Consider the following 26,541-nt stretch of genomic DNA (forward strand, 5'->3'; position numbering starts at 1 on the left):
GCACGTTATCTTAAACGAGAGAGATACTTGTCCGAGAAAGAGGAGAATAGCCGGAGGGAGATCTGATTGTTGAATCTACGTAATATTTTATCACCCATTCAGACTGGTCGATTATAAAAGCAAAGATAAATATTCCGTGTTTTCTCTGTGCGAGCTTTCATATTTCCTGAATCATGCAAGTCGATAATGGACACAGGAAATGTAATCAGAGAACGTACGATGCATGTATAGGAAAAAAAAAACCATTGAAAAAAATCAAAATGTATCGCGCGCGAACGAATAATTTCTTAATAATTTATAATAGAAATTAAATTATGAATTATTATGAAAAATATGAAAGCAATTTTTAAATGCATATACTTTTCTTGTATGCAATTTCAAAATAACTGTTAAAAATAACAAACATTTTAAAGCAGGGATTGATGTTGATACTGATAAGTTTTCTCAGATGTCAAATGTAAAATACTTATTTAATAATACCTGAAGCAAATATATAAATTTATGTTTTACATTTATTTGTCACAGATAAACATAAATAAATCCGTCAATTTTTCTCACGCGGTGATACTTTTCGACGATTTGCTGATCGCGCAGGCTTTTATCGAAAACCATTGTCGTGTTACGAACGCGAATACATACAATCGTATTCGACGCACTAATTTTGGCACAACTTCGCCGCGATACTTTCATATAAACATTGCTTTAGTCAACGGACACAGATTCAACTTCTTTCACGAGAACACCATTCAAATGGTACGGAACGCTGTGCGTGATTGCTCTAACAAAGGTTTATTCATACACTCACGGTTTAAAATTAAAAACACTTCTCGTTCTCGAGACTGACAAGTCCAAGCCTTGTATGCACGAATTGCACTAATTTCTAACGCGTATTGTGATGCAGACACACAATCTCTCAGCCGAGAGACTCCAGGCGACCCGCGTCTTCGCCTGGCGGAAACTCTCTTACGCAATCGCTCTGGTAAACACACGCATGTGCGCGAACACTTTCCTCATACAGTCGGCAAAAAGAAAGGACACTTTAATCTTCGTTCTCGACAACACGTAATACTTATATCACAGATAATGAGCGCCACTACGCCTTGGCCGCGTTTGTGGCGACGGAATCGTGTCTGTCCTCTTCGGGTTTGGTGGGCAGTGGCCTGTTCGCCATTTTGCTAGTAGATACGGAAGTTTGCTGGGTTTCTGGCAGCTCTGAATAGAGATGGGCAGTTACGTCAGACGGTTCGGCGTATTCGCACAGCAACGAATTCGGCCTCTTAATATTCGTTTTATTCGAAGGACCTAAGATACTGTCGCCGAGAGCCTTGAGGAAGCTCATCGGCCTAGTGGGTTGATTCCTGCAGTTTGAATCCAGCTTTGAGCTTTGCGGTAGTCTGCGATCGTCAGTATCGTAACCGAGGTTCCGTGGAAGACGATTGTTGCCGACAAGATGATCGTTCACCACGTCCGGCGGTAACGGCTGTGGCGCTCTACCGATCAGGTTCTCCAGGATTGGTTGCGACAGTCGACTTGTACTGGGCATCGTCTCGTCGCCCGGCAATTCGGCGTATAGATGGTTTTGATCGGTGGTACGCTGATCACGCGGTTGCGCGTATTCGGTAATGGGCGGTCTGGTACGTATCTCGGTCGGATGCAGTTTATCCAAAGATGGTGCTTTGGTGCCAATATTTACGGACGGTCTCGGTGCTCCGCGGAGTCTTCTGAGCCTCGGTTGGATCACGTCGTATGCGTTCTCTTCTCGATCGTCTGTCGGTTGCCGATCGTTGTTATTGTTGCAACTCTCTTCGACTTTGATAAGATCGTATAGATGCTCGATCATGTCTCTCGCCTGACTGTGATTGTCAGGATCGTTCAGTCGTTCTTGAAGATCCCTCAGGTACTCCTCTGTCAACTCCTCCGGCAATGTTTGCGTAGCTTTGTTCTCCGTGTATGGATAAACGTCACCTTCCCCATCGTCGTCCTCCGTACCTTCTGCTGGAGTGTCCATTTCAAGAATTCTGGTCTCCGCTTGGAGACCGGCATATTCGTGAACGCTTAGTCTCGATATTGATCTAGCGGACGTCGCGGCGGTCATGCCGTTGCTAGACGAGAGCCAGTTCGATAGATTTATCAGCGAGCCAGATATTAGTTTGGGACACACGCCGCGACGACGCATATAGAGAATTCCTGAGGCTAAGATCACCACAACGACGACAAAGACCGCCACGATGCAAACAATGACGATGATCCTCTTCTCGCGTTCCAGCTGTTCCAACTCGCTCATCTCCATGTCGAAGAATCCCTTCTGCCTTGGATAGATGTGAGGACCCACGCTGGGTGGACTAACGCTCGGCTCTGGTTTCGGCGACGGTTTCTCGCAATCGACGTGTTTTTTCCGTTCCGTACATATAAGTTGCGTGAAGTTTTGCATAACCATGAAGCCCTTGGGCGAATTGAAGCATTTTTGCAAGAAGTCATCGAGTTTACAGTAGCTGGAGTTCATCATCCATAAATTGTTACCGCCTGTTATTTCGCTCATCCAATTTTCAAGATTGCACCTGCATTCTTCTTGAGTGAAGTAATTGTTACCAACGCGCGCAGAGTTCACTTTCTGCAACAACATTGCAAATTTGAGGGATCCCGGCCATGCCCTCTGTATTTCATTGTTCGTGAAGGAAAATTCGAGATTGGACGCCGAAGTGGCACTGACTTCCGCTTTAATTGCGTCGTTCTCTAAGTTGACAAAGACATTACGATCGATTGCTATGTGATTCCATTGATGTAGTACGATCGAGCCCTGTTTTAAATGTACGAATTCGTTGTTGTTAAAGGTGACAGTTGCTGCCGATGTATTAATGGCACCAGTGTCTACCTCGGACAATCTAAACGGAGAAAGAAATACAAGAGAAAAAAGATTAAAGCGCGTATCAATAAAAAAATATTAAAAAATTAAAGTAATGTAATTAAGGAATAAAAATTGATTCAAAAAAATCTAAAAATTAATTCAAAAACAATTAAATTGATTCTGCTTTTCAGAAGAAAAAAAAATGTTTACAAGTTTCCATTTTATTTTGTATGAATTTCTCCTGCTCGTAATAAGAATCGATAAATTTAACGTTGACAACCTGGAATGTTGAATTGTGAGATTATCATGTCCGGCTCTGAAGGCTGCCGTGTTGATATTCTGAAGTTGTACATCGACAAATTCGAGACTTTGGATAAGCGCTCTGTCGCTAAAAGCACCGGACTGAATCTCTTGGATAGACGTGTTGCTAATAATCACGTTGAAGATAGTCATGGCACAAAAGGCATCCTTGCGTATGGTCCTCATCGAAATGTCGTCCATGCGAATTTCCGCGATAGCCGAAGGAAAAACCGACGTTGGTAACTCCTTTATCATCACATTTTGGAACATAATCTGTATCAAAGCAAATTTATACGAAACTGTAATTATATTTTCGAGAAATGGCCGCTTTAAGAATTATCTGCGAATTTTTAGATCTAATTAAACAACAATTCATATCAGTGGAAATTAGTACGAATCGCTCTTCATTTAAAGTGACATTCAAAACGGAACATTACAAATAATATCATATAACTTGTTCATATTGACGTGTTATTTGATATCAGAAATGAATAGCGTAATATACCGGGGATGCGAATATCATATAAACGCATCAATATCAATAACATTATTGTAATTTTTAAAATAAAATAGATACGTGAGCATTAACAATTTGTAAATTTGAGAGATATCCGACCTTGGTCGCTGGTCCATGTCGACCAGATTGAGGCGCCTCGAATTTAAAGGCATTGCTGGAGAGCTCCAAGGACGACACCTCCCTCACCTTGAGCCACAGCAGCCACGAGAAGGTATTTGGTTTTATCTCCACGTGTTTGCATCGTGATATCGAGACGCTCAGCGTGCTGCGCGTATTCCGGAAAGCATGGCTCTCCAGGAACACGCTATTGCACTCCGACACTTCGAAATGCGTATTGGGTGCGCTGAGATTTTGTAAGGCCTGCCTCTTGGCGACTAGGCTGTTGATCCCCGAAACGTGTACACGTTTTAGGGGTGCGCCCCCGCCAAACGTACCCGTTTGTATTCTCAGTTCTCGGCAGTGAGAGACCTCGAGTTCCGTTGCCTCCGGCGGAATGATTCCTTCGTGCAGCTCCACGTTCTAAAATAAAAACAAAATGAAAGATAGAACATGATATTATAAAGTCTCTTATTGTTTGTGAACGATTTACACGTTAACGAGCAATTAAAGAAGATTGCAACGCTACACGGCGTTTGCATCGACATTGTGCCAAGGCCGTGTGCCTCGTCATTCGCCTTCTCCATCCAGATTTACATCTTGGTTGCGTAATGCGTATCATAACAAGGCAATTGACTAAGATCGTTTTCTGGAAGCGTAATAAACGTGTATTCGTTTCTTTATTTAAGACTTTGCATGATTTACAACGGTCTTGTTCAGAATTATTACGTTATCAAAAACTATAATCTTATATTTTAAATTGTAGAACAAAGAAGATAGTCTTCTCATTAAAAAAATTTATAATATCTTCAAATCATTTAGCTGTGAAGAAATTTACGTAGCATATAGATAGCATTCTGTGAGATAATAATTTTATTTATTTTACTAAGTATAATCGTGAGTTATAAAAAAGAGAAATTTTATTTATTTAAGGAATGATTAGATAAGTTTAGTTTTTAAGGAATGATTAGATAAGTAATATCATAAAGCGTTAATTTATTCTCATTAAATAATAGAGTTTTATTTGAGTTGAGGTATTAATATTTTCACTGATTTCTACATCTTCTTGGCAGTTATTTATAGAAGTTTATCTCGGCGTCAGTTTGTCGAGATATTTCCTGAGCTAGCATGATCGTATGTTACTTGGACCTTTTAACATCTCTTTCAGTTAACATCTCTCAACGTCATATTTGAAAGTATCTCTAGATTGTGATAAGCTTTCTAAAAAGAGATACCCTGTATATCCTCAATATTGCGGCTGCAAAACAACCGTGCGTCGTTGAAAATCGTTGAAAAATACAGGACACAGAAATATTCAACAACCAGTCCGCGAATGATAATCCGAATCTCGCAGCCATTCGTAAAATCTGACTTCGGAAAATCCGATCCTCGTGAGATATGAATTTTCGACGATCCGTAAATAAATACTGTAAATAAACATCAGCGCCATTCCGATTTTTCGTTCACTTCGGAAGGATATCTTTTCTCGCGCTTATTAGAAATTATTTATTCTATTTCTATTTTCAGACCGGAGCTTTGTTTACCATGATGCATGTGAGTGCATCCGTTCGGCTCCTCCCAGCACCTTTGACCCATCCGATAAAAAAAAAATAAATCTATTGTCTGAAGATATTTTTGTCATTGAGATATCACAACACTGTTTATATAGGGGTTTGTCTGTTTGACTCGGGAAATACGACGTGTTAAGCAACATGTTAAGTAATCTTAAACTACACGACGACTTGATTCATTATGTCTTCCGTGGGATAGAATAAGAAAAATATAGAATAAGAAAAATGCGACGCAGCGGATGTTAAGGTGCAAACATTCAACGATTGAATTATTTTGTCGCTACGTGTCGCTATGCACAAACATGGGATAATTGATTTTTCTTCATTTACATTTCTTCATTTATGATTATCGTTTGTTTGCTTTTTTTTTTTACATCATACGTCAAAGACTTCGACATAAAATATACAGCATTCTAAAAAGTTATCTCTTCATTGAAAAATATTACCACAGTCAATAAAATCATACAAGATATATCATAGGCGTCATTCGTTTGAAATATTTCTTCTCTCGTTCTAAACAATGTTTCACCTCCGCCCGCGGACATACAATAAAATACAATAAAATTTCCGTAAGTTAGCGAAACGAAATTTTACTCTCTTCCCGTTTGGATCTCTTCCAGATTCGACGATGATCACGCGCGATGTTTACTTTCCATAGAAAATTATTTTGCCGCACATCCTGGTTTATTTTCATATTTGACTTGGGTTCATGCGGAAAAAAAACTCGAAACAGACGTAGACCGCGTATAATGCTGGTTCCTTCAAAGCACCGGAAAATCGTTTCAAGAGTTCATTAGAACACAGATGAGTCATGCCACTGTTCGCATTCGTCGTGTCGAGTAATGCGTACGGTTCGACTTTCGCATCCCGTCTCTCAGTTACTTGCTAGGTAACACGAGGCTCCGGTTTATTCTTTCATGTTTTGTCGTCTCATCGCGGTAGATCCTCCATAATTCGCGGTTCGATTTCAACCGACGAGTCACCCTTGAATGCTTCCTACCGGAAAAGAGAGAAAAAAAAAATACGCTTCTCATCGGATATCGTTGTAGGTATATCCGTCGGATTAATGTAAATGTCGAGTGGGGAGTGAGATGAAATGTATCGCGATTACGAGCACACGAGGGCAGACAATTTCGTTGGCTTACGGTGGTGACTGCAGCTTCATTATGACTCAGATTATCACAGAACAGGTACGATCTCCGATAATATTGGATTCAGTTTCATGACAGCGTCCGCTAATGCATATCTACATAAAGCCCAGAAACACGTTCCTATCCACTAAGCGTAGATTCAATCCAAATCAGATTATTGCATGAGATGTGTATTATCAATTTGTTCGCTTATAATATATTCGATCCTGATCGAATATTTTTATGATGTATGCTTTCGCTTTCTTTTCAATTTTATTTATGAAATTTTATTGCTAACAGCTGCAATGCGTCGCGAATTTCCTACGCATTAAACCCCGCATACACGCCACTCCAGTTGATAATACCGCGGAGTGAAGTAAATGTAATGTAGTGGCGCCGGCGTGACGGTAGTTCGTTCCTAATTAAAAATGTGCGCTATTTTCTTGCAACCTAGCGTGAAATTTCCACACGGAATAGAATTAATTAACGAAATAGAAGCACGCGGGGAAAAAACTACAACTTCAAGTGTATAAAAGCGCACCGTGTGATATGCTTACGCGCGTTCACATTGAATTTTGTTTTCATTGTGTATCATTGGTTACTTTGGATGGTGTCGTGCTGTGAAACAGCTGTTGCAGTCAACGGTTCTTTAGAATGGAGTGGAACGCGGTCGGTGCAGGTGCGGCGGAGGAAGGCGCGAACGTTGTGTGACATACATAAGTCGGAAAATGCGTCTCTCTCTCTCTCTCTCTCTCTCTCCGTCTTTCTTCCTCCTCGATGAATGACTAAGACTGCTCCTGGAAAGTCATGCCATTTCATATGGTCGGTGTGACTCAAGGGTCGCGCGGGACGCACGGATAACGTCGGTTATTTCTGCATCGCGGGCTTCGGGCACAAAGAGCACATCTCTCTCTCTCGAGGTCCCGCGCGAGTTACGAACGACATTAAAATGTCGGTGCGATTTAATTTTGCGATACCGGGAACGAGGGATCGCGCAAGCTGGCCCGCAGCCATCATAGAATTTTCTATCGTTCACGATATGTTCTAGGTGGCAGTTTCATTTCCATACTCGCCCGTGTACGTTCGTCCCACGTTACGATATAATTGACATGCTAACAAGAGTCGCTGCTTGAATGTGGAAAACATATAGGATCAATTCGTGCCAATTAACACGTCGAAACGTTTGTCGGATTTCAGTTTATTAAGGGCTGCACAATTTTTTATTATTTGCTTGAAATTATTCTTGAGAAAACGTTCACGATGGCTTTTAGCTGAACACGAACAAAGAAATCCATATAGGAACGTTCGAGCTTCCGAAAAATTTTCTACCAGATGGAGTTATTCGAGAATGGTTACTCAATTTGTTTGAACCCGCCCTGAAACTTTAGACGAGAAATTTTTTTAATATCGCCTCGCCTCGTTTTGCTTCGTTCTGCAACGGACCGTATCGAATCGTTTCCGTTATCGTTTCGGTTTAGTCCGGTTTCATATGTTCGAAGTAAAACTTTCGTGAGAGGAAATCCACGAGATTTCCTTGAATTCCGGCATTTTCACGATACATTTAACGCTAACAATAAGTGCATTGTCATTTCAATAATGTCTGTTTCATATGTAAATCAATTTGAATATAAGAATCAACCGGTTAGAAACTTTTATTTGATCTTGGCCTGCAATTTTCTGCAGATGAATCAATTCAAATTTCGAAGATTTTTTTTAATATTTTGTGTGTGTGAGAGAGAGAGAGAGAACACGTTAATTAATATCGCGCTATTTGATCAGCTATCCAATTGTATGTGGCAACATTGTGGCAGAAACAGACTCGTAATATCGAAGGAGCGTTGCTTTCTGGAAGATTGTAACATGGATTGCAAGACGGAGGTTGCAGTACATATACCGTTAGCGAAGGGAATCTCAAGAAAGCTGACTGTCTAGAATATCGATGAATCGCAAGGGTCACATCGTCGTCGTGGCGCACGCGAGGAAACATTATTTCAACTTATACAACGCGACCGGCGCTCGCTCGGAATGCATCGGAGCGGAAATAAAGGGAACAGACCACTTTAGCTGGATTGCGCGAATGCCGTCGGACTGTGGTTCTGTGGTAACCGACTTCGTTCTGCGGTATCGAGAAAACTCGATAGTTTTGGCCGAACGCCACGTACATGACGGATGAAAACGACTACGAAAACTCTACTTATTATAATGGTCTAATAAAACTTGTATAGAGGTTTATACCGACATTAAAATATTTTCGCACGCATGTTATAGTCTTTCCAGCGTGAACGCGAGAGGAAATGATGCTGGAACGCTGCATGAGTTTCCGCATGTCAACTCTTAACTAATTTCAGCTTATTTTGAAATATATTTCTCATTTCGTTAATGTAATTTAATTTCAAAAATTAATTTGTATTTTTAAAAAATTTTCCACAAAGACTCCAGATATGGTGAAATGTCTTATCGTTTTATTTTAATTATAATTACATACATTATTACAATATATAAAACTACACATATCCGTGTAAATTGTTGGGTGGGCGATTATTGTACGAAATCAAATCTATCAACAAGTTATATCTAAAAAAGTATACACGACTCAAATCTGTGATCACTATTGATCGACAATGTTTGTCCATATACTATAGATATATCCTATATATATATATATATATATATATATATATATATATATATATATATATATTTGTAACGGATCTTTTTTGGAAGTATGATATTTCAATAATATAGATAATATATTTGAAATACATGACATAACGACGAAATAAATTAATAAATTTCAAAAATTTGCCTGTCAAATTTTTAATGCTGTTTATAATCTTACGTTTCGTCTATTTTGAGTGTTTGAGAAACTATGTGGAGGATTGCCACAAAGCTCTATATTGAATTCATCTCAACAGAGAGAAATATACAATCTAAATTGTTTAAATTACTTGAACTCGTTAGATTCTTCAAATTTCGTAATACTTATAAATTACATCAAAGTTGTTTTCATATTGAAAATAAAAATACAAATATATTGCGAAATTCTTTATATTAAATTCATCTCGACAGAGAAAAACACACAAGGATTAATCTGAATCATTTAAATGATTTAAATTCGTTAGATTCTTCAAATTTCCTTCTTACATTCAATTTTGTTTTCTCATTAAAAATAAAAATAAAAATATTGTTAATCTTTCCAATTTATTTAGATATTTAAGATGAAACATTATTATAATGTTTGATTTGATTTTGCATCGAAAATTAAAGAAAAAGGTAGAAAGAAAGTTGTAATTAAGCCAGTGCATTATGACTGACATGGATGAAGGATGAATAAAAATAAAAGACGAAGTATAAGAAGTTACGCAAGATGAATTATGTGTGAAAATAAGTTAGCGCCTTTCTATTGAATTTTTCTTTGCGCAGTCTTCGACATTTCTCCACTATTATCAAGTACAACCAACCTCCAAATTATGCGATGAGAAGCGCATCGCGTCGAATGGATAAATAATTAAGCAGCTTGGAAGTACGTGTCGCGCATGTCGATTTCGCGTGTTGAATTCACGGCAGCCAGGTCACGTATATCAAAGATCCGCCATTTGAATTGGAATCAACGAGGATATTTGACGGCCGTATATCATCGAGCGACGTATTAACTTCTAATAGAAGTGCTAATCGAAACGCAGATGACGTTCCCTCCGCGTTCGTCGCCACGACAATTCTCGTCATCCGTGACGTCTAAATCCGTTTATCGAGGTGTCAAGAGATGATCGTCGGGAGATGAATGAACCGGATAAGTGGAAGGTGCGGCAAAGGAGCGGAGGTCTATATGGAAGGCCCTAAGTTTCTGTTTTCGTTACCGTTGAAGTTGTGCCATGGCTAATTGACGCAGTTGGGAAACAACCCGAGTGTGTCTCCGGCATATAAAAATAACTCAATTCACTGGGTCTAGTTCTAGTTCGAGGTGAACGAAAGGAGGACACAATCGAGTTATTCTAAACTTTGGCACGGAGAGAAATCTCTTAGGCCGTCGTCTATTCTCTTCGTCGAAATTAACTGGTCGTAATGTCTTCCTCAATGGAAAAAACAGAGAATGGTTACTTAACTTAATGGCGACGGACAATGGAGAACAACAATATTTGCTTTTAAATTGTGAAATTAACTTTAAAGTATAGAGTATAAAATTGATAATTTAAAAAGTTCAGAGTTGAAAATAAAAATTTAATTTAGAAATAAAATATTTTATGTTATCCGATACGTTCATTGATATACTGCGGATAATTTTGCGCAATGAGGCTGAATATTTAATACTACTCTCTGACATAACGAAATTATAATTATGCATTTCTCTCGTATCCTCTAATGGCGACTGTTAAACAATTCCGATTAATTACCTCGTGACTCGTTAGTGCATTATTATCAGATTTAAATATTACATTTGGCAATAAAATTGTTCCAGATTTTTGACAAATTTATGTTATTCAGTATCATTATTCCTATTGAATTTATTTTAAATTATTAAAAAATTATATTACGAACTGACAAAGAGATCAGAATTTATTGCTGATCGAAGGAACAATAAAACAATTTGGCACAGATGAAATGTATCTAATCGTATCCACGATCTCCCCTCAATCATTAATTTCTATCTTTCTCGACAACCTTATCGAACATTACTAATATTCGGTAGCTTTGGCCATGCCATAAAGCAAACGCCCACACGGGGTTAACGTGCGAAATAAAGTACCAGACGCAAAGTTCTCCACCGTGATACTTCTTGCGAAATTCGCGAAGCTCGAAGCGTAACATTACGGGGATCGCCGCGGGGAATGCCGGAAGTTAATTCGCGGAATGGCGAATGCACCCACTGACACTTGCCTTCTCTCGCCGTGCGCTTCGCACGGGATGAAATTACTACTCGCCCTCGCATATGTGGCCACGGTAGGATATGCTTGCCTTTGCCGACATGTGAGCGAGCGAGCGAGCGGCATTATTCCGCCGGGGGCCTCGGCCGGGTCGCGTCAAGGGATAATTCGGTTAATTGCCGCAGCACACCGGGTACTGGATGGCCTGCGATCTGCTAAGTGCGACGTGCATTCGCTCCCGTTTCATTTCTATCGCTTTAATCTCCCGCGATCTATACCTCCTGCATCTCCATTCGCTACATTGAATCCAGAGGATTCATTTTATCGATTGCGTCTCTGTACGATTGCTTTGCGCGATCGCTGGAGGACGAGTTCCTTCTTACTTCAATTAAATTAATAAATATATAATTATGCTAAAGGAGATTAAGGTGCAGTCATAGATAAGATGAGAGGTACTATAGATTAATAAAGAGATAAAAGTTCGATTACTCTTTAAATTCTTTTAAGTGGAATCTTATTTTAAAGAGTGAAAATTTGCGCCAGGCTTGAAAAAGAGTGACTCAATTTTCAGTCTGTAAGAGTAAAAATTCATTCTTCAGAGTGACAATTTACCCCTAAAAAATTTTAGAGAATAATTATTAGGAACGGTAATAATATCTTAAAAATTATATATCTTACACTGAGAAAATATTTAATCAATTTTAATAAATATTTAGTTCAATACAGCCAACTAAACGTTTACTTACAGTAAATAAATACTTATTCAGTATAAAAAAGAATGATTGTTAAATCAACATTTTAAATTAACATTTATCTTTATATTTAATAAATATTTAGTTGGCAGTATTCAACTAAATATTTATTAAAATTGACTATATTTTTTCTCAATGTACAAAATTATAGAGAATTCATTATAATAAATTACTATTATTTTAGATATTTTTATTGAGAGATTTTATCTTCTTTATCAACAGAGAAGAGAAGAAGTCTCTAACACACTATTATTTTTTTTTTTTATTCGACGGCTTGTCTGGCGTTACATGCTGATTAAGCGAACAGATTTAATTTGATACTGTACGTTCTTTCAAGTGTAAAATCTTCTATTAGAACAATGACACTCTATATTTAAACATGCAACGAGATCGACAGGGCATTTCTAACGTTAACCCGTTCACCCTTGCGCGCACACTCATTGGAATGTCCGGATTACGCTGCTGCAGTTTCCAACGCGACGCGGAAGACACGCAGCAAATGATCCAGGTCGAGCGAACGCAGCCATGCATGCGCATATTTACGCGATTGTCGGTCCCCGCCGTATATATTCGCGCGTAACATGTACACAAGGATGTATTTGTGCAGATAGGCGAGGCACTTCGCACGTGTGGCAAATCGCGATAATTCGTGAGGGCTCGCGGGGAGGAGAGGGGGAGGGGGTGTTGGTTGGAGAACGAGAGTTATCGTTGCGAATGAACGAAGCAGGATGTCGAGCTATATCTACGCCCCCGGAGCAAATTCTCCAGACAAAGCCGGCAAACCGCAATCGACTCTCGGCTGCGCGTGCATGTATTGTGTTTGCAGCGAGCCATCCTAAAATAATTTATCGTAGGGTTGCACGAGTCGCGAAGGGGGGGGGGGGGAGAGAGGAAAGGGGGAGAGGGAGAGAGCCGCGAATGATAATGGCGCGCTCCGCGATCGAGATCGTGCCGGATCTTCCCTTTCCATCGAGCCATTTATTGGGTTATCGAAGTTATCGGGGGACCGATAGGATGTCGACGAGAGAGCGCGACTCCGAGATTCACGAGTACGATAAAAGATCTCTTGCTCTCGCATCTCTTCACTAGGCGCGGCTAGTACGAAGCTGGGAAATTGTTTTCGAATCGACGCTCGCGGCTGCATGCTCGCCGATTTTAATTGTGAAATATTGCGCTGGGGCGCTCGAAGGTAGGTCGAAATTGCAACAGGAAACGATGATGACTTACAGATCGTCGAATTTCCATGTGGAAATGTTCCCCTCAATTAGGTCGCTATTGACCACAATTGATTGGTTAATCAATAGACGGTCGATACAGAGAGATTAAATTACTGTAAACGAAAGACGAGATATGTTGAAATAATTTGAAATTGATATTAAATAGTTAATAGTAAACTTACGATAATCATCGTACCATTTTCATACACGAATGTACATTTTTTATGTTCTACTTCAGAAACTGCCGCTATGTAACTAAGTGCTTTACATTAATCTTTTGCGTTAACATGATACGAATAATTATACGCACCGACATCTTTAGATGCAAATGTATCAACTGTTGCTCGTAGATTATCGTAATTATCGTACTTACTTATGCATCCTGGTCATATATATTTCACAGTCGACCGCTACTTTCGTACTCTTTGCAACTCCGTACAATATAAATTCTAATATACACACCCACGTGTCGCTCGCTAACATTTTCTATTCGCTCACGTACAAGGGTCGGAAAGTTGTAGACGTCGATTTATGTAAGATAATCCCGAACACTTCTCGCTTCCCGCTGATGCAAACCAAACCCGCATCATTTACGCTCTCTCGCGTTGACGCCCCGACCGGAGAGATACGTCGTGAACTAGAGTGTAATTCGTTGAAAGGGCCTATTGTGAATAAATTGAGCCGAGGCGAGGATCGGCCCGGCGTTCTATCGCGGCGCGGTTTTGTCCGCACGAAATTCCCACCGCTCTGAAATTCCCCTTACCCGCTGTACCCTCGCGCCGTCCTCTGGACCCTAAGCAACCACGTGAGTCGTCAATTTATTAATCCACCGGCAGCTGAAGTAGAAGCGAGGCGTATGAAAGAGACCGCGGAGGTGCGACCGTCCTCGAGGACGAGGCGGACATCATTGTCCTCCATGGATGTCATAAAATTCGATACATTACCCCTCACACCCTTATTTCTGGAGATCTCCTCTCGGGTTCACAAGTCGATTTGAAATCCATTGATTTTTAGGACTGTTTGATTTGATATCTACTAGACGTTCTATTGATAGAAAGAAAGAAGATCGACATTTTATCGATACAGCGTTACAAATTCGAAAAATCAATCAATATTAACTTGATTTCGACTTTGTGAATCAGGACAGCTGTGTTTCTCTGAATTCCTCAACAATAATATTTCTTTTAATAATATTATTTTTAATTTTTTAAAAATTATTTTAAATTTAATTTATTCGCGCATCAATTACAAAATAAAAACAACGATTACAGAGTAGCTTAAGCGAGAAAAGTTAAGTATACGGGGACAAAATATGGTGAGAAACCAGCAAAATCTGCTGCTCTAATAAGAAAGCCTACCAGAAAGAAAGAGTAAAGAGTTACAGTTATAAAAGCGCAAAAGTGGAACAAAAGCGGATACGAAAATAGATCGAATGGATAATTACAAGACATAAACAAATAATTTGCGCGTAGCACAAGTATGCATTGTATTTCTATAGCGGGGTCGTCGAACGTGCGTGCGGACGTATAGATGCTCGTGCGTATCTGGTGGCATCGTTTCCGTCCTAAGTGCCGCTATCGTTCTCGTACGATTTCACGCGACATGTTATTTTCCAGTTCCGATTGTTAGGTTTATTTGCTCCATTCGAGATGATTATGATGGCGAGAGGAAGAGAGGGAGGTAGAGACGGAGAGAGTTCACAGGGGAATTAGAGAGAAAGAGAGAAAGAGAGAAAGAGAGAAAGAGGAGCGGCGTTGCTAGACCGTTACAGAAAGGGCCAGCAGCGTAGATGCATGCAACCGCGGTTTAATCGGCGGCGCATTGTTTTCGCCGATTTACATTAACAGATTCAGCCCGCCTCCCCCAACCATAATCGCGCGATCGGCTTGTAATCGAGTTAGTCGGGAAAAGCCGCCGCTTATTAACGGGTCCGTGAGCGTTAAATCGCACGTCTAAACTGCTGCTGCCACGCCGAAATTGTTTCGGCGCAGTGGCCAGCACGTGGTGCGCCAACGTTAATTGTTGTTTCCACGTGTAATTTCGGGTCGACGACCACCGGATAACGGTGCCGTGGACCGTTCGAATTAAATCTTGGCGTTTGCACAGAGACGATGCACCTGAAGATGAAGTCTTTGAAATTAGCGGCGTTATCAGCACTGAATTCACAATCGATCGTTCTCTGATCCAATTCATGGGTCCTTTAAATATAGAGAAATCCTACATTCCTTTATTACCATTGCTTAACGTATCAATTGATACTGTTTTTTAAACTAAGAGAAAGGTAGCAAAAAGAAAGTTTTCTTTAAAATATTCGACTCTAAAATTGAAATTGGAACGAAGTGAAAAGGTAATTACATTACTTAAACTTAAGCGACGATGGTGAAATAGATTCCAAGTTTTCGAACGGACGGAACAAAAAATATTCGTGAAGCAGCTGGCTTGGACAATGCATCGTACCTCTACTTTGGTCGTAATGGACCCTCCGTCCGGAAATTGCATGCGCCGGAAATCGCCTAGGTTCAACCGAATGCGTGAGGACGAATGCGAGAGACTTATCGGGTCGATCTACTCGTGCAAAGTGCCAAGCAAGTTGGCTATTGTCGGAAATCTTTCCACGTATCTAAGTAGCGCGAGGGTCATTGCGAGGAATTGCTTCTGTAAGTTGTAATTGGATTTAACGACGCGATGTAACATGTCGATACATTGCTAAATACATTGCTTTAATTCTTTAATATTTCAATTGAGTTTCTAGACTTTTCGAAACATGGCAGATAAATTTATTACTTCTGACCTATTTTAAGTTACAATAAAAGTATGAGAGATAAACGAATAAAAGTATGAGAGATAACGAACGTCAGATAAGCAAAGATAAATATTTATATGACGCATGATGAATATAACGTCGTATTTTTTTTCTTTTTTTAAGTAAATGTGATTGTGGTCTAAGATAGCGGCGAATAGGACCGTGTATGAACTCATCCTTGCTTAACTCAATTACTTTTTATTGACGGGATAAATGACCGTCAGAGAAAACGTCGCATTATTTCCCTCGCGAGGGAGATACGCGAGAAATTACACATTTCTGCACTCTTCTGAAATCGCCACGATTTCAATATTCGATCGCCGCTTGATTTGCCATTTCCGGCGATCGAATTAAATTGTCCTTGTTTCGAGTGAACTTGCACGAGCCGGCAAGGAGTTGCCAGCCTGTTACCACGCGGCGAAGCTGATAAATGGAATTAATGGCGTTGGAATGATAAGTGACGCCGTGGCTGAATCTGATTTGATTACCAAGTATTTGCCGTCCGGTAGTATAATAGTGACCTAACGCTGCCAATTGTTGTTTCTGTAGACACCGTCGAGCAAGCAAAATGACTTGTCACGACTCGTTTGGTCAATGCTCTCGCTACCCGATTATATCATCCTTGAAAGCTAAATGTGTTTTTGGAGGGTCCTCTAAAAAAAACCAATGCCTCTCGGGCATCACGTTTATTATTTTATTCTTAGGGATGGGATGGAGACGTATTATCGACTTGATTCATCGACACCAGTCACTTTGCTGTGTGTCAATTGCTGAGGATACCGGGTGCATGTTACTCTGTGCGTCACGCCTACGCTTAATATGGCAGGCGTTTATCGGACAGATAAAATTCACTCTCAATGATTTAAAAATTACATTAAAATTCACAAAAGAATCGTGTCAGTTATATTTTATTTACATAAATTGGCACGACTGACGAATTTAAATATCTAAATTAAAATATTAAATAAAAAAAAAATATTGTATCAATATCCAGCTAACAAAGAATATAAGATTAAATTGATAAACTATGCATTTATTCAAAAATTCACATACATTTCGAGACTGAATTTTTATATTATTTTTGCTTAGCATAACACGAGCGAATTATTATCTTTATTTTAATAAAAAATATTGATTTTAATTAGATTTTTACATGCGACCGAATATATTTATACATAATTGTTAGATTTTTTTCAATACAAATGACGATTTGACTAGAAACGATTTACAGTAATCAGATATTTTTATTGTTACATCTTTGAATAATATTTAATAAATATTTTAAATATATATATATATATTAATTTGCTTGTAGCTCTCATTAGTTACATTTAATTTATTATTTAATGAAGAAATTCCATGAGAAAAAAATGTTGTATTACATCTGTTTCTTCGCCGATTATTCGGAGCATGTTTAAAACGGAGCAGTCCGAAGATCGTAATAGTGAATGGCGACAAAGCAATGAAACGAAACGATTTAATAAGACCTTTAGACAGTGCGTCGGATTATTGCAAGAGAGAAGGCAGTGCTGTGAATGCCCCTTAAAACTGGTTTCCGTTGTGTTTCTATGTGAGCGGTTGATCGTAGCGTAGATAGGGAATAGGCCTACTCCAGTTTGCGGTCAAGAAGCGTACAAGAAATTTAATCTTCCCTTTCGAGGAAAAATTCGGGATTATCAGCTCTATTTATTACGTGCTCTCATGTTACGTGCAGTAGTAAATTAATATAGGTATGTAATTCTTACATAAGCCAAAATGTAATTATTTTTAATTTCATTTTTTTTAATATCAGTTTTAACTTATTATTCTCAAAACGAATCGAATATTTTTTACATATCTTTAAAATACGAAAGGGAAAAGCTTGCAATTTTTAATATTATATATCGAACGTATTTCTGCGAACAATGTTATCATTAATCTTTTGTGATAAAAGCAATTTTCTACGTCAAAAACTCATATGATGTACCATCTTGTTTAAAGATTTACGTTATAACGCATCGTAAGATTTATACTCGAAACTAAATCGAATTACGCGTCGTAATGTTCAACATATATCATTGAAATTCTTGCGATATTCAGTTTCGCACGTATCAACTCAGATCTCTGTCTCAAATCAACGAGATGCTACTCTACATTTCTCTCCTTACGATGCTGCACTCGAGCAAGTTATCGCTACTGACAGTTCGGTACGATAGTTTTATCACGTTTTCTACTCAAGTCTCTCTTGTCGAAAACTTGGCGTGAATTACGAAGCGCGTAGCGTAATTCGCCGTTGCATGGGTTGTACGGATGGTATCCAGCTGAGTGCAGCTGACAACGGCAAGTGGAGCTACGGCTGCTGTACGTTGCCTGCAGAAACATGGCAAGTACAAGTTACAGCCTGTTTCGCAGGGACGGATTTAAGACCCGAAGACGCGTCTTACGTTCTTTCATTCTCCTACGTATCTTCTATTGTATCTCTCCAAAATTGTTTCATTTCGATTATAAACAGGACACCATTAATATTGGAATGCAAAAGGGCATAAGATTTGTTGATGGAAATACCTATAGAGAAAGACGTGAGCTCTCGTATCTCCAGAAATAATAAAAACATGTTAATGTGTACGTGTGTTTTTTTTTTTCTCTTATTACGAACAAGTGCGATTTTATTCAGCAACTGCAGATATTATATGGAAAAAGGCTTAAATATTAGTTCGCAGTTATTTCGAACGTTAGACCGCTTATGAGCTTATTTCGGCGAAATGCACGCATTTGCGTGCACTCGCACGTATCGAATGTGCGCGTGCGTGCATGCGATTCCCACCGTCTTCACGGGCCAATGATTTATATGCTAATCTCGCGTGGAAGGCGAATCCAAGTCTTCCAAGACTGCGGCAAACTTTCACTATTGTGCATTAACAATTCCCTCTATCAGAGCAGCGAATACGACGTGCCAAAATAAACAACTTCGCGTAAACCGTAAATATCGCGGAAAATCACATTATTATACTTGCAGAGCGCGAAAAGCAGTCCCGTTTTGATAACTTTAAAGATACACGTTTGTCGCTTACTTTTGCTCCGATGACGATCAATCGATGTCTCATTCAAAAAAGTAGCAAAAAATATTATTTTTCTAACTCGACAAAACAAAAAAAATCGATATTTTTATTCTTTGGAGTTGCTCGACTGTATCATGTTTATGAACTTTAATCTTTAGAAATTTATTTATATTATCTTTTAGATAGAAATCTTTTAGATAGGACAGTGATCACAAATGAGATAGGATTTATATTTTACAGGCATTACATGTTATCGTTAAGCTCGTAAATTGTTTTTATTCAAGGAAATGTAATAAAAAAGAGGATAGTATTATAATCTCGGTTTGAGTGATGCCTTCCCGTCGCTTCGATATTTTTAGAGTTTACCAACGCAAAATTACCGCCCTGGCAGCGGCAACAAGTTAGAACATTAAGTTAGAACGTGTTCTTGCCTGTTCCTTGGAGAAGACGCATTTGATGGTAACCCAGCGATGCGCCTTGACGGTGCAGTTACAGCCGTTCATGACGCATATCCCCGGATTGCTGGCCTCGACGATGCACATTAGGAACGTGAGATACCATAGGAACACTGAGCATACGATCGCACGATCACATTTAATAAGCCCATCCAAGGCGCTGAACACTCTTCGCTTGGCACTCATTGCAACGATCCCTGATCGAGTGGTTAGATCATCACCAGCTGATCAGCAGCGATTCCTCGCTTCTTTCATAACGATTCGACCACTCGCGTTGCAGAATAGCACATTCGCGCGAAGCGATTCGAATGAACTTATCGATTCATTGATTTTGAAGACACTGTGCTTGCAAGTATCACCCACTTGTATTCTTAATCCGCTTGGAATTTCCTCTACCGATCGATTTCGCGTCCGGACGGAAAGGGAGGTTCATCTCTTTCCTTTATCGATCTGTAACGATCAACATTCCACGCTGCGTGGAAGGAACTGACAGGCAATTGTCGCTCGAACGGCCTATCTCTCGATACGCGCGCGGTCGGTTCGTTGTCGAAGAAAATGAGGAAAAAAAGAGGAAGTGGTAGGGCAACTTAGAATCCAGCTGACGCGATCATGACGGAGGTTGCTTTTAAACTGTTGTGGTCGGTGGCATACACGATCGGTGTCTGCTCCCCACCATAGATCCATGAAGCTCAACTCGCTTTGCCACTCGCTCTCTCCATCTCTCACCGCGCGTTCTCCCTCTTCGGCCTTCGGAAAGATAAACGCCAGGGCACGACTCGTCATCAAGCTTGAGAAGACAGGACGGTGCCTTCTTCCAGATTGGATCCGTTACATTCATCAGAAAAGCCAACATCGAATTTTGCGAGAGCACGGTCATCAATTTTCGGACGCGTTAACCGACACCATCGACACCATCGACACCATCGAGCGCACCTGCAAAGACGACCTTGACCAACTTCCGATCCTCGGGCTACGTCAATGACCCACGTTTATCACGGATGCTAATTGCGTAAACCATGTTCAGGGTAACCTTGGTCAATGGAGTTCCATCGTTTTCATAATAGATCGTCACGAATGTGATGATAATGTCCTATCTAAATCTGATTGTTGCAAATATTTATTGAAGTTTGTTATTATTTTCCATATTCGAAACTATATTCAAAATCTTTTAGATATTAACTATTTAAAGACAAAAGAATAAATTTAAGGTTAAAAATGTTAAGAGTTTTAGTAATTTAAGAATTATTAACATTATTAATCCAAATTCACTATTTATTGATGAAAAAAATATAATTACGTTTAGGTTAAATTTAAAAGAAAAGCGATGAAATGTTTCTTTTCTTTGATTTATGCTGAATTGATTTATTCAGAAAGATTACGGTGCTCTCTAAATTCTTTAGAGGAGTGGAATCTCATTCAAAAGAGTGAAAATTGAATTCATCTTGAAAAAGAGTGGCTTAATTTTCAATCTTTAAGAGTGCGATTTCACTCTTCGGAGTGACAATTCACTTTAAAAGTTTTAAAGAGTACGTAAGGATATTCTTGCGAGTTTAAATTGTTTGAAATACAATGTTAGCGAGTCGATCATTGGCTGCGTTTAGCAGAAAAAGCAGCTTTGCAAAATTGTTGTAAAATTGACTTCAGAAGAGAAAACTAATCATCAGTTAGCGTTTAGTGATTCTTTAATATGATTCTTCCTACATTTAGAGCTTATGAAGACTAAAGGCAAAAACCAATGATATTAAAAAGAATAGAATAAAAAAATTTGAGATAACAAGACTCTTAATGTTCAATATACAATAACGAGATATAAAAGACTTAAAAGTCAATAATAAGAATCAGAAAAACTTAAAAAATCTCCATTGTTCGTTTAACATAAGTATAATTAAAGATAGATATAATAAACAAGAACTGTAGAAAATAAAAAAGTTAAAAACACCACAAAATACAATTACATGTTTCCATCTTATATTTAGGCCCTCTTCAGATGTACAAAAAATTTTTTCTGACGCAGTAAAAAAATTCAAAAATTAAGAAAGCGACTGTTTCGTTACATAATTAGATGAGTGTTAAAACAGAGAAAACGAAAAATTGCTCGTCAAGCGATTGGTTGACTGATTAAATTTCTCTTGTTCTAGAGAAATCATAAAGAAATATAAAAACGTTATAAGTCATCAAAACTAAAAAAAGTTTTTTTTGGAACAAGCATAATACGTCTCTCTGGTAAAAACTCATCTCAGAGTCCGATAATTGAGAAAATCCATGTTAATATTTAAAAAAATCGTTAAATTTTGACGTCAAAAGAGGTAAAAAATTAATATCACAATTATAAGTGTATAACGTTCAATGTATAAAATAAAGAGTAAAGAAAAGCGTCTAACGTTCTCGACTGATTCAACTGTACTATGATAAATCTTGGCAATGCAAAATCAAACATTGTTTATTATCGGAATGTATGATTTATGAAGACCTTCTGTGTGTAGGTTAAAACTGTTACTCTGTTTTTTAATATTAAGCATCTCTGAGACAAGGCGTTTATTATAAATCGGTTCTTCATCCAAGATTTGAATATTATTCCAATCAAAATTATGACCTAATTGCGATCGATGATCTGTTATTACTGATTTAGGACTGTTCCATCGTATATGATTTCGATGTTCTGAAATCCGAGTTTTTAGCTTCGTTTGTGGGACAAACGAGGAGTTTTCTTTGCTGAATGCAGCTATTCTTTAATGTGATTGGTCTTGCTCTTAATTCCTTACTGAATCTAAATGTATAAACCAATCATATTCAAGAATTTTACAATAGTTGCAAAGCTGCTTTTTTCGCTGAATGCAGCCTTCCTCTTTCTTTTCGAATTTTTCAAAGATCGAGACTGCGAGAATCGATCTTCAAATTTTATCTGACCCAATCTTATGATGAACACATTAAACCGTTATTACGGAAAAATATGTAATCAACTATCAAACAAAGTGTAAGGCCTTCTGGAAAGTGACAAATATAAATACTTTAGAGCCTAATCAAACAAAAAATTTCAAACAAACATATCAAGATTCATTTTTACAATGAGCCTGAATATTCCAGCCAGATTTTAAGATTTTATAGGAAATTTAATTCTGAACAAAAAGTTTCCTATAAACATATGTTGAAAAAGAATGTTCAAACTTAAGTATTGTATTTTAGTCGAACGCGTTTAAACAGACAAATCGCTTTGCTCATTCTACGTACTCTGCGTATTCGGCAATTCTTCATGGAATTCTGCGATCATTACTTACAAGTGAATCCACTTTATCATAAGTGTCATACTCCGATTTTCAAAAATAAAATTACGAAAAATATTTCACCTACGTCTTTCCATTTGGCTCATAAATAATTTTAAGGGCAGTTACTATTCTTTCAATTTTCGTTTTAATTTATTTGAATAAAATTGTTTAAAGTTTTAACAAGATGAGAAATTTTTATAATACATATTGACTTCATATTCTGAACGTAAATATACTTTTTAATCGACAATTATACATGTATTAATTTTGTAATATCTTTACGACTGAAGAAGACTTTTGTAAAATTGAAACTACAATAGTTTCGCTTGATTTTGCATAATGCATGAAACATTAAATTTTATTATCGTATGTAAAACATTTTAATTTATTCGCTCATCTTTTTTATTTTTATTTTAATATATTAGGTGTTGGAATTAATTCGTAGCGTTTTTAATGAAAGAATGTTATTTATTTCACATGAGCATTAAAAAATACATTAATGAAAGTACTTCCCATCACTTGTAAAACGCTACGAATTAATTCCAACACCTAATACAATAATTGATTTTATGTTTCAATAATGGGCAGGTTATCAAACTTACTATCTTGTTTACCTTTTTAACAATTTTGTTCAAATAAATTAACATTCCATTTTAATGTACACATCCTTTCAGTATCTACGACGCATGCATTATATAGTATTAAACAAAATGGAATTTTTATCTCAGGAATGTTATCAAACTTACTATCTAAGGGATTTCGAAGTTACTAAGAAAACTTTCGAATTTGATACGTGAACTTTCATGAAGCTTCTTGAAAATATCGAAACTTTATCCTTACGTACAAGTTCCGCAAGTGAAATCGAGGAAGAACAGTTATCCACGAGATATGAATATCGCAAGAATTTTTGTGTGGGGATTCGCGATTTTTCTGTGATTCAACAAGCGCGGATAATCTCTACGATTATTGATTTCTTATAGAGAGCGAGGGAAGATAATTTTGCACCGCGTATAGTAAAAAGCAAGCGCGAATCATCGTTTCCGATCACGTATCATCGCCGGTGCCGGAAATACACGATACGGTGGAGAGAGTGTGGTACCGTAAAAACGGAAACAGCCTGGTTTGGAGGACAGCCGATCATCGCTCTCGTCGCACCACGTCGCTCTTCATGTGGCAGTAGATAACGTTTTCTCTAAAACGCGCTACTACCGTCTCGTAGCTCTCCGCTTTATGAGCGGAAACCCGACCATTTAATTTCCCATGAGAAATTGCGCGAATTCCCTCGGCTCCGCGCACTTTCTCTGCCGTGTACACGTCCGACGTCGTCCATTCATTCATAACGCGTTCCTCAAACTGGGAAGAACGCGGTGGCGGCGGCGACGTCGTCCGCGAAGTGCCCATTTCCGAAATGGTCACGTACTGGCTGTATGTCACGTGGATACCGATCTTTAAAACCGCACGCTCTCGATCCTCCCGGTCTCGGCTGCGATCTCTCGTGTATTATGCCGGCTCGTCCTCTTCTAGCGTCTATTATCTTTGGCGTGCCGCTCGTTCATCTTTTTCGTGACTATGATCGATGGCGAATGCACCCCGCTTCCGCAGCGTTTATATCTGACTGAGCGAAAATTACATTTGTTACATGGTTTGATACCGCAAACCACGAAGTCCCGAGGTACCTCGTTGTCATGACTCGAGGTATTATCACAGTTTAGCGCCTTCTGACCTAAGGGAACCTTGGGAATGAGATACGTTGGAACGATCCCAAAATTGATTATACAAATGAGTCGAAATGAAATAAAACAACTTTCAATATCAGAGTTGAACATAACTGAAAATTAGGATAATTAGAGAAATGTCAGAAAAATGAAAGCGAAAAGAATTTTACAAAATTTTTTGGAAAATGAAAATTCTTTATTTTAAAGAAAATTTCATATCAAAGAAGTTTTGGAATACTATCAACTTAACAATTAAATGCAAGCAGCATCAGCAACATTAATTGTAATTTATATTGTTATGTTAAATTACTCTCAACAAAATATTTGATTTCTAAATCAAGATGGAAATACAAAAAATTTCAAAATATTATTAAAATCATCAAGGAAAATCATGAAATTTTGTCTGGAAAAATTACGAAATTATATAGGAAAATTTTGCAATCCTGAATATACTTTAAGAAGGATAAACATGAATATATATATAAACATGAATCTCACTCTTCTCTATATTTTATTTACTTCGATAGTTTGAATTTAAAAACTTCATAAAGTTCTTTAACTTCAGGAATTGTTTACAACCGTATAATAACTCATCGAACATTCAGATCTTTTTTTTTATAAAAAAGATCTGATATAAAGTTACACACACAAGTATTTGTCATATTGGAGTTTAATTAAGTTCATGCTTATTACTTATTTGATTCATTATAGATTTATCAGCGGTGGAAGAGTCGTCGCGGAAAATGTCGTTTTCATCGCGTTTAATTAGATCTTTATTTTTCACGCGGAGATACCGTAATGACCGAACTCTCGCGAGACTTCTTACATGCGTAATTTTCCAGAATACCGGTTCTTATGACAGTAAAAACACGGAGTTGACTCTGTTGTAGATAGGTAGCGAAACGTGATTCACGTTGACAGGACCATAGAGAGGAGAACCGCGGTGTGATTGCACCTTATTAGGGATGAGCTTGACGAGTCCGAACGATGGGGAAGCGACGATTGTCTGGCTGGCTGAGGAGCACCATCCTCTACTTTGCGATCCATCCGAACGGGATCACGATACGAGGCACCAACCAATTAGGGGCATCGCGATTCTCAAACTCGTTTTAACGAACCATACTTACTCGCTCCCGTCATTCATGATGGACTCAGACTAAAATTTTGTAATAAAGAGCCCTCGCAAATTTTTTCGTGACGTTTATACTCCGATATATCTCAATACGACGGTCTTGTATTATCAACATGACTTCCAACAATGACTCATTTTTTTCACTCTAAGATTAACGAAGGACTAAAAAAGTTGCAGCGTTGCAAAGTTCTCCATTCATCACTCTTGTGTGTTAATTTTCTAATTTTATATTACACTGTTTAACTATTAGAATTTTTTTTTTTTTATACAGAGATGGCGTAGTATTCAGTGTTAAAAGACTCATATTATAAGCTATTTTGAAATGTTCAGAAAGCATTTTTTCATCGTTAATTTATATGCTGAAAAAACATAGACATTTCAAAGTGCATTATGTTTTTTAACTAGAGACGAACAAAATACATTTGTTTAACATTTCTAGCAATTGTTTAGCAATTTTGTTTAATATTTTATCCTACTGAATGGCATATTATTTTCTGTAAAGTACATAATTTTCTTGCGTAGTTTCTTTCTTTCTCGCTTTCTGAAAATTACAAATTTTAGACAAAACGCATTTTGAAAATCTGCTCCTCATATGATAATAATAGACATGCAATTTTACACTTTATATTCGGAATAAAAGACTTTGTATTTTTATCAGATTTTTATTAAGTTTTCGCGTCCAACGCTCCAATAAATCTACCTCTTCGTAATCTTCTCTTGCACATATAATAAATTTCGAACTGCAGTACGAATAGAAAGAATCAATCAAAATTTAAATGCAGTTTTAGTCGCGTAAATAGATTTAACGATATAACAAATAAATTCTCAATACATAGAGGACGTGC

The 26,541-nt window shown here is 38.0% G+C and overlaps 2 protein-coding genes across 14 annotated transcripts in view; one reads left to right on the top strand and one right to left on the bottom strand.

Annotated features, from left to right (window-relative positions):
* The window catches only part of hiw (MYC binding protein highwire), a 188,417-nt gene that overhangs the window by 148,916 nt on the left and 12,960 nt on the right, over positions 1 to 26,541 (top strand). The window lies entirely within an intron of this gene.
* Positions 452 to 22,835, bottom strand: LOC105149210 (uncharacterized). Its single transcript, XM_011061477.2, has 4 exons — positions 19,563 to 22,835; positions 3,762 to 4,181; positions 3,126 to 3,418; positions 452 to 2,882 (listed from the first exon to the last, which is right to left on the bottom strand). The coding sequence occupies exons 1-4, from the start codon at positions 19,770 to 19,772 to the stop codon at positions 1,094 to 1,096; spliced, it is 2,712 nt and encodes a 903-aa protein (XP_011059779.1). The 5' UTR covers positions 19,773 to 22,835; the 3' UTR covers positions 452 to 1,093.

Source organism: Acromyrmex echinatior, chromosome 5 (genome assembly GCF_024713525.1).
Source record: "Acromyrmex echinatior isolate Ae372 chromosome 5, ASM2471352v2, whole genome shotgun sequence".
In the NCBI taxonomy this organism is placed as follows: Eukaryota; Metazoa; Arthropoda; class Insecta; order Hymenoptera; family Formicidae; genus Acromyrmex; species Acromyrmex echinatior.

Excerpts from the sequence above, each read along its gene's own strand:
- LOC105149210 (XM_011061477.2), bottom strand. The coding sequence starts at position 19,772 with ATGAGTGCCAAGCGAAGAGTGTTCAGCGCCTTGGATGGGCTTATTAAA. Across the intron at positions 3,419-3,761 it reads GACATGGACCAGCGACCAAG|ATTATGTTCCAAAATGTGAT; the intron begins GTCGGATATCTC and ends GCTTTGATACAG. Across the intron at positions 2,883-3,125 it reads CTCACAATTCAACATTCCAG|ATTGTCCGAGGTAGACACTG; the intron begins GTTGTCAACGTT and ends TTCTCCGTTTAG.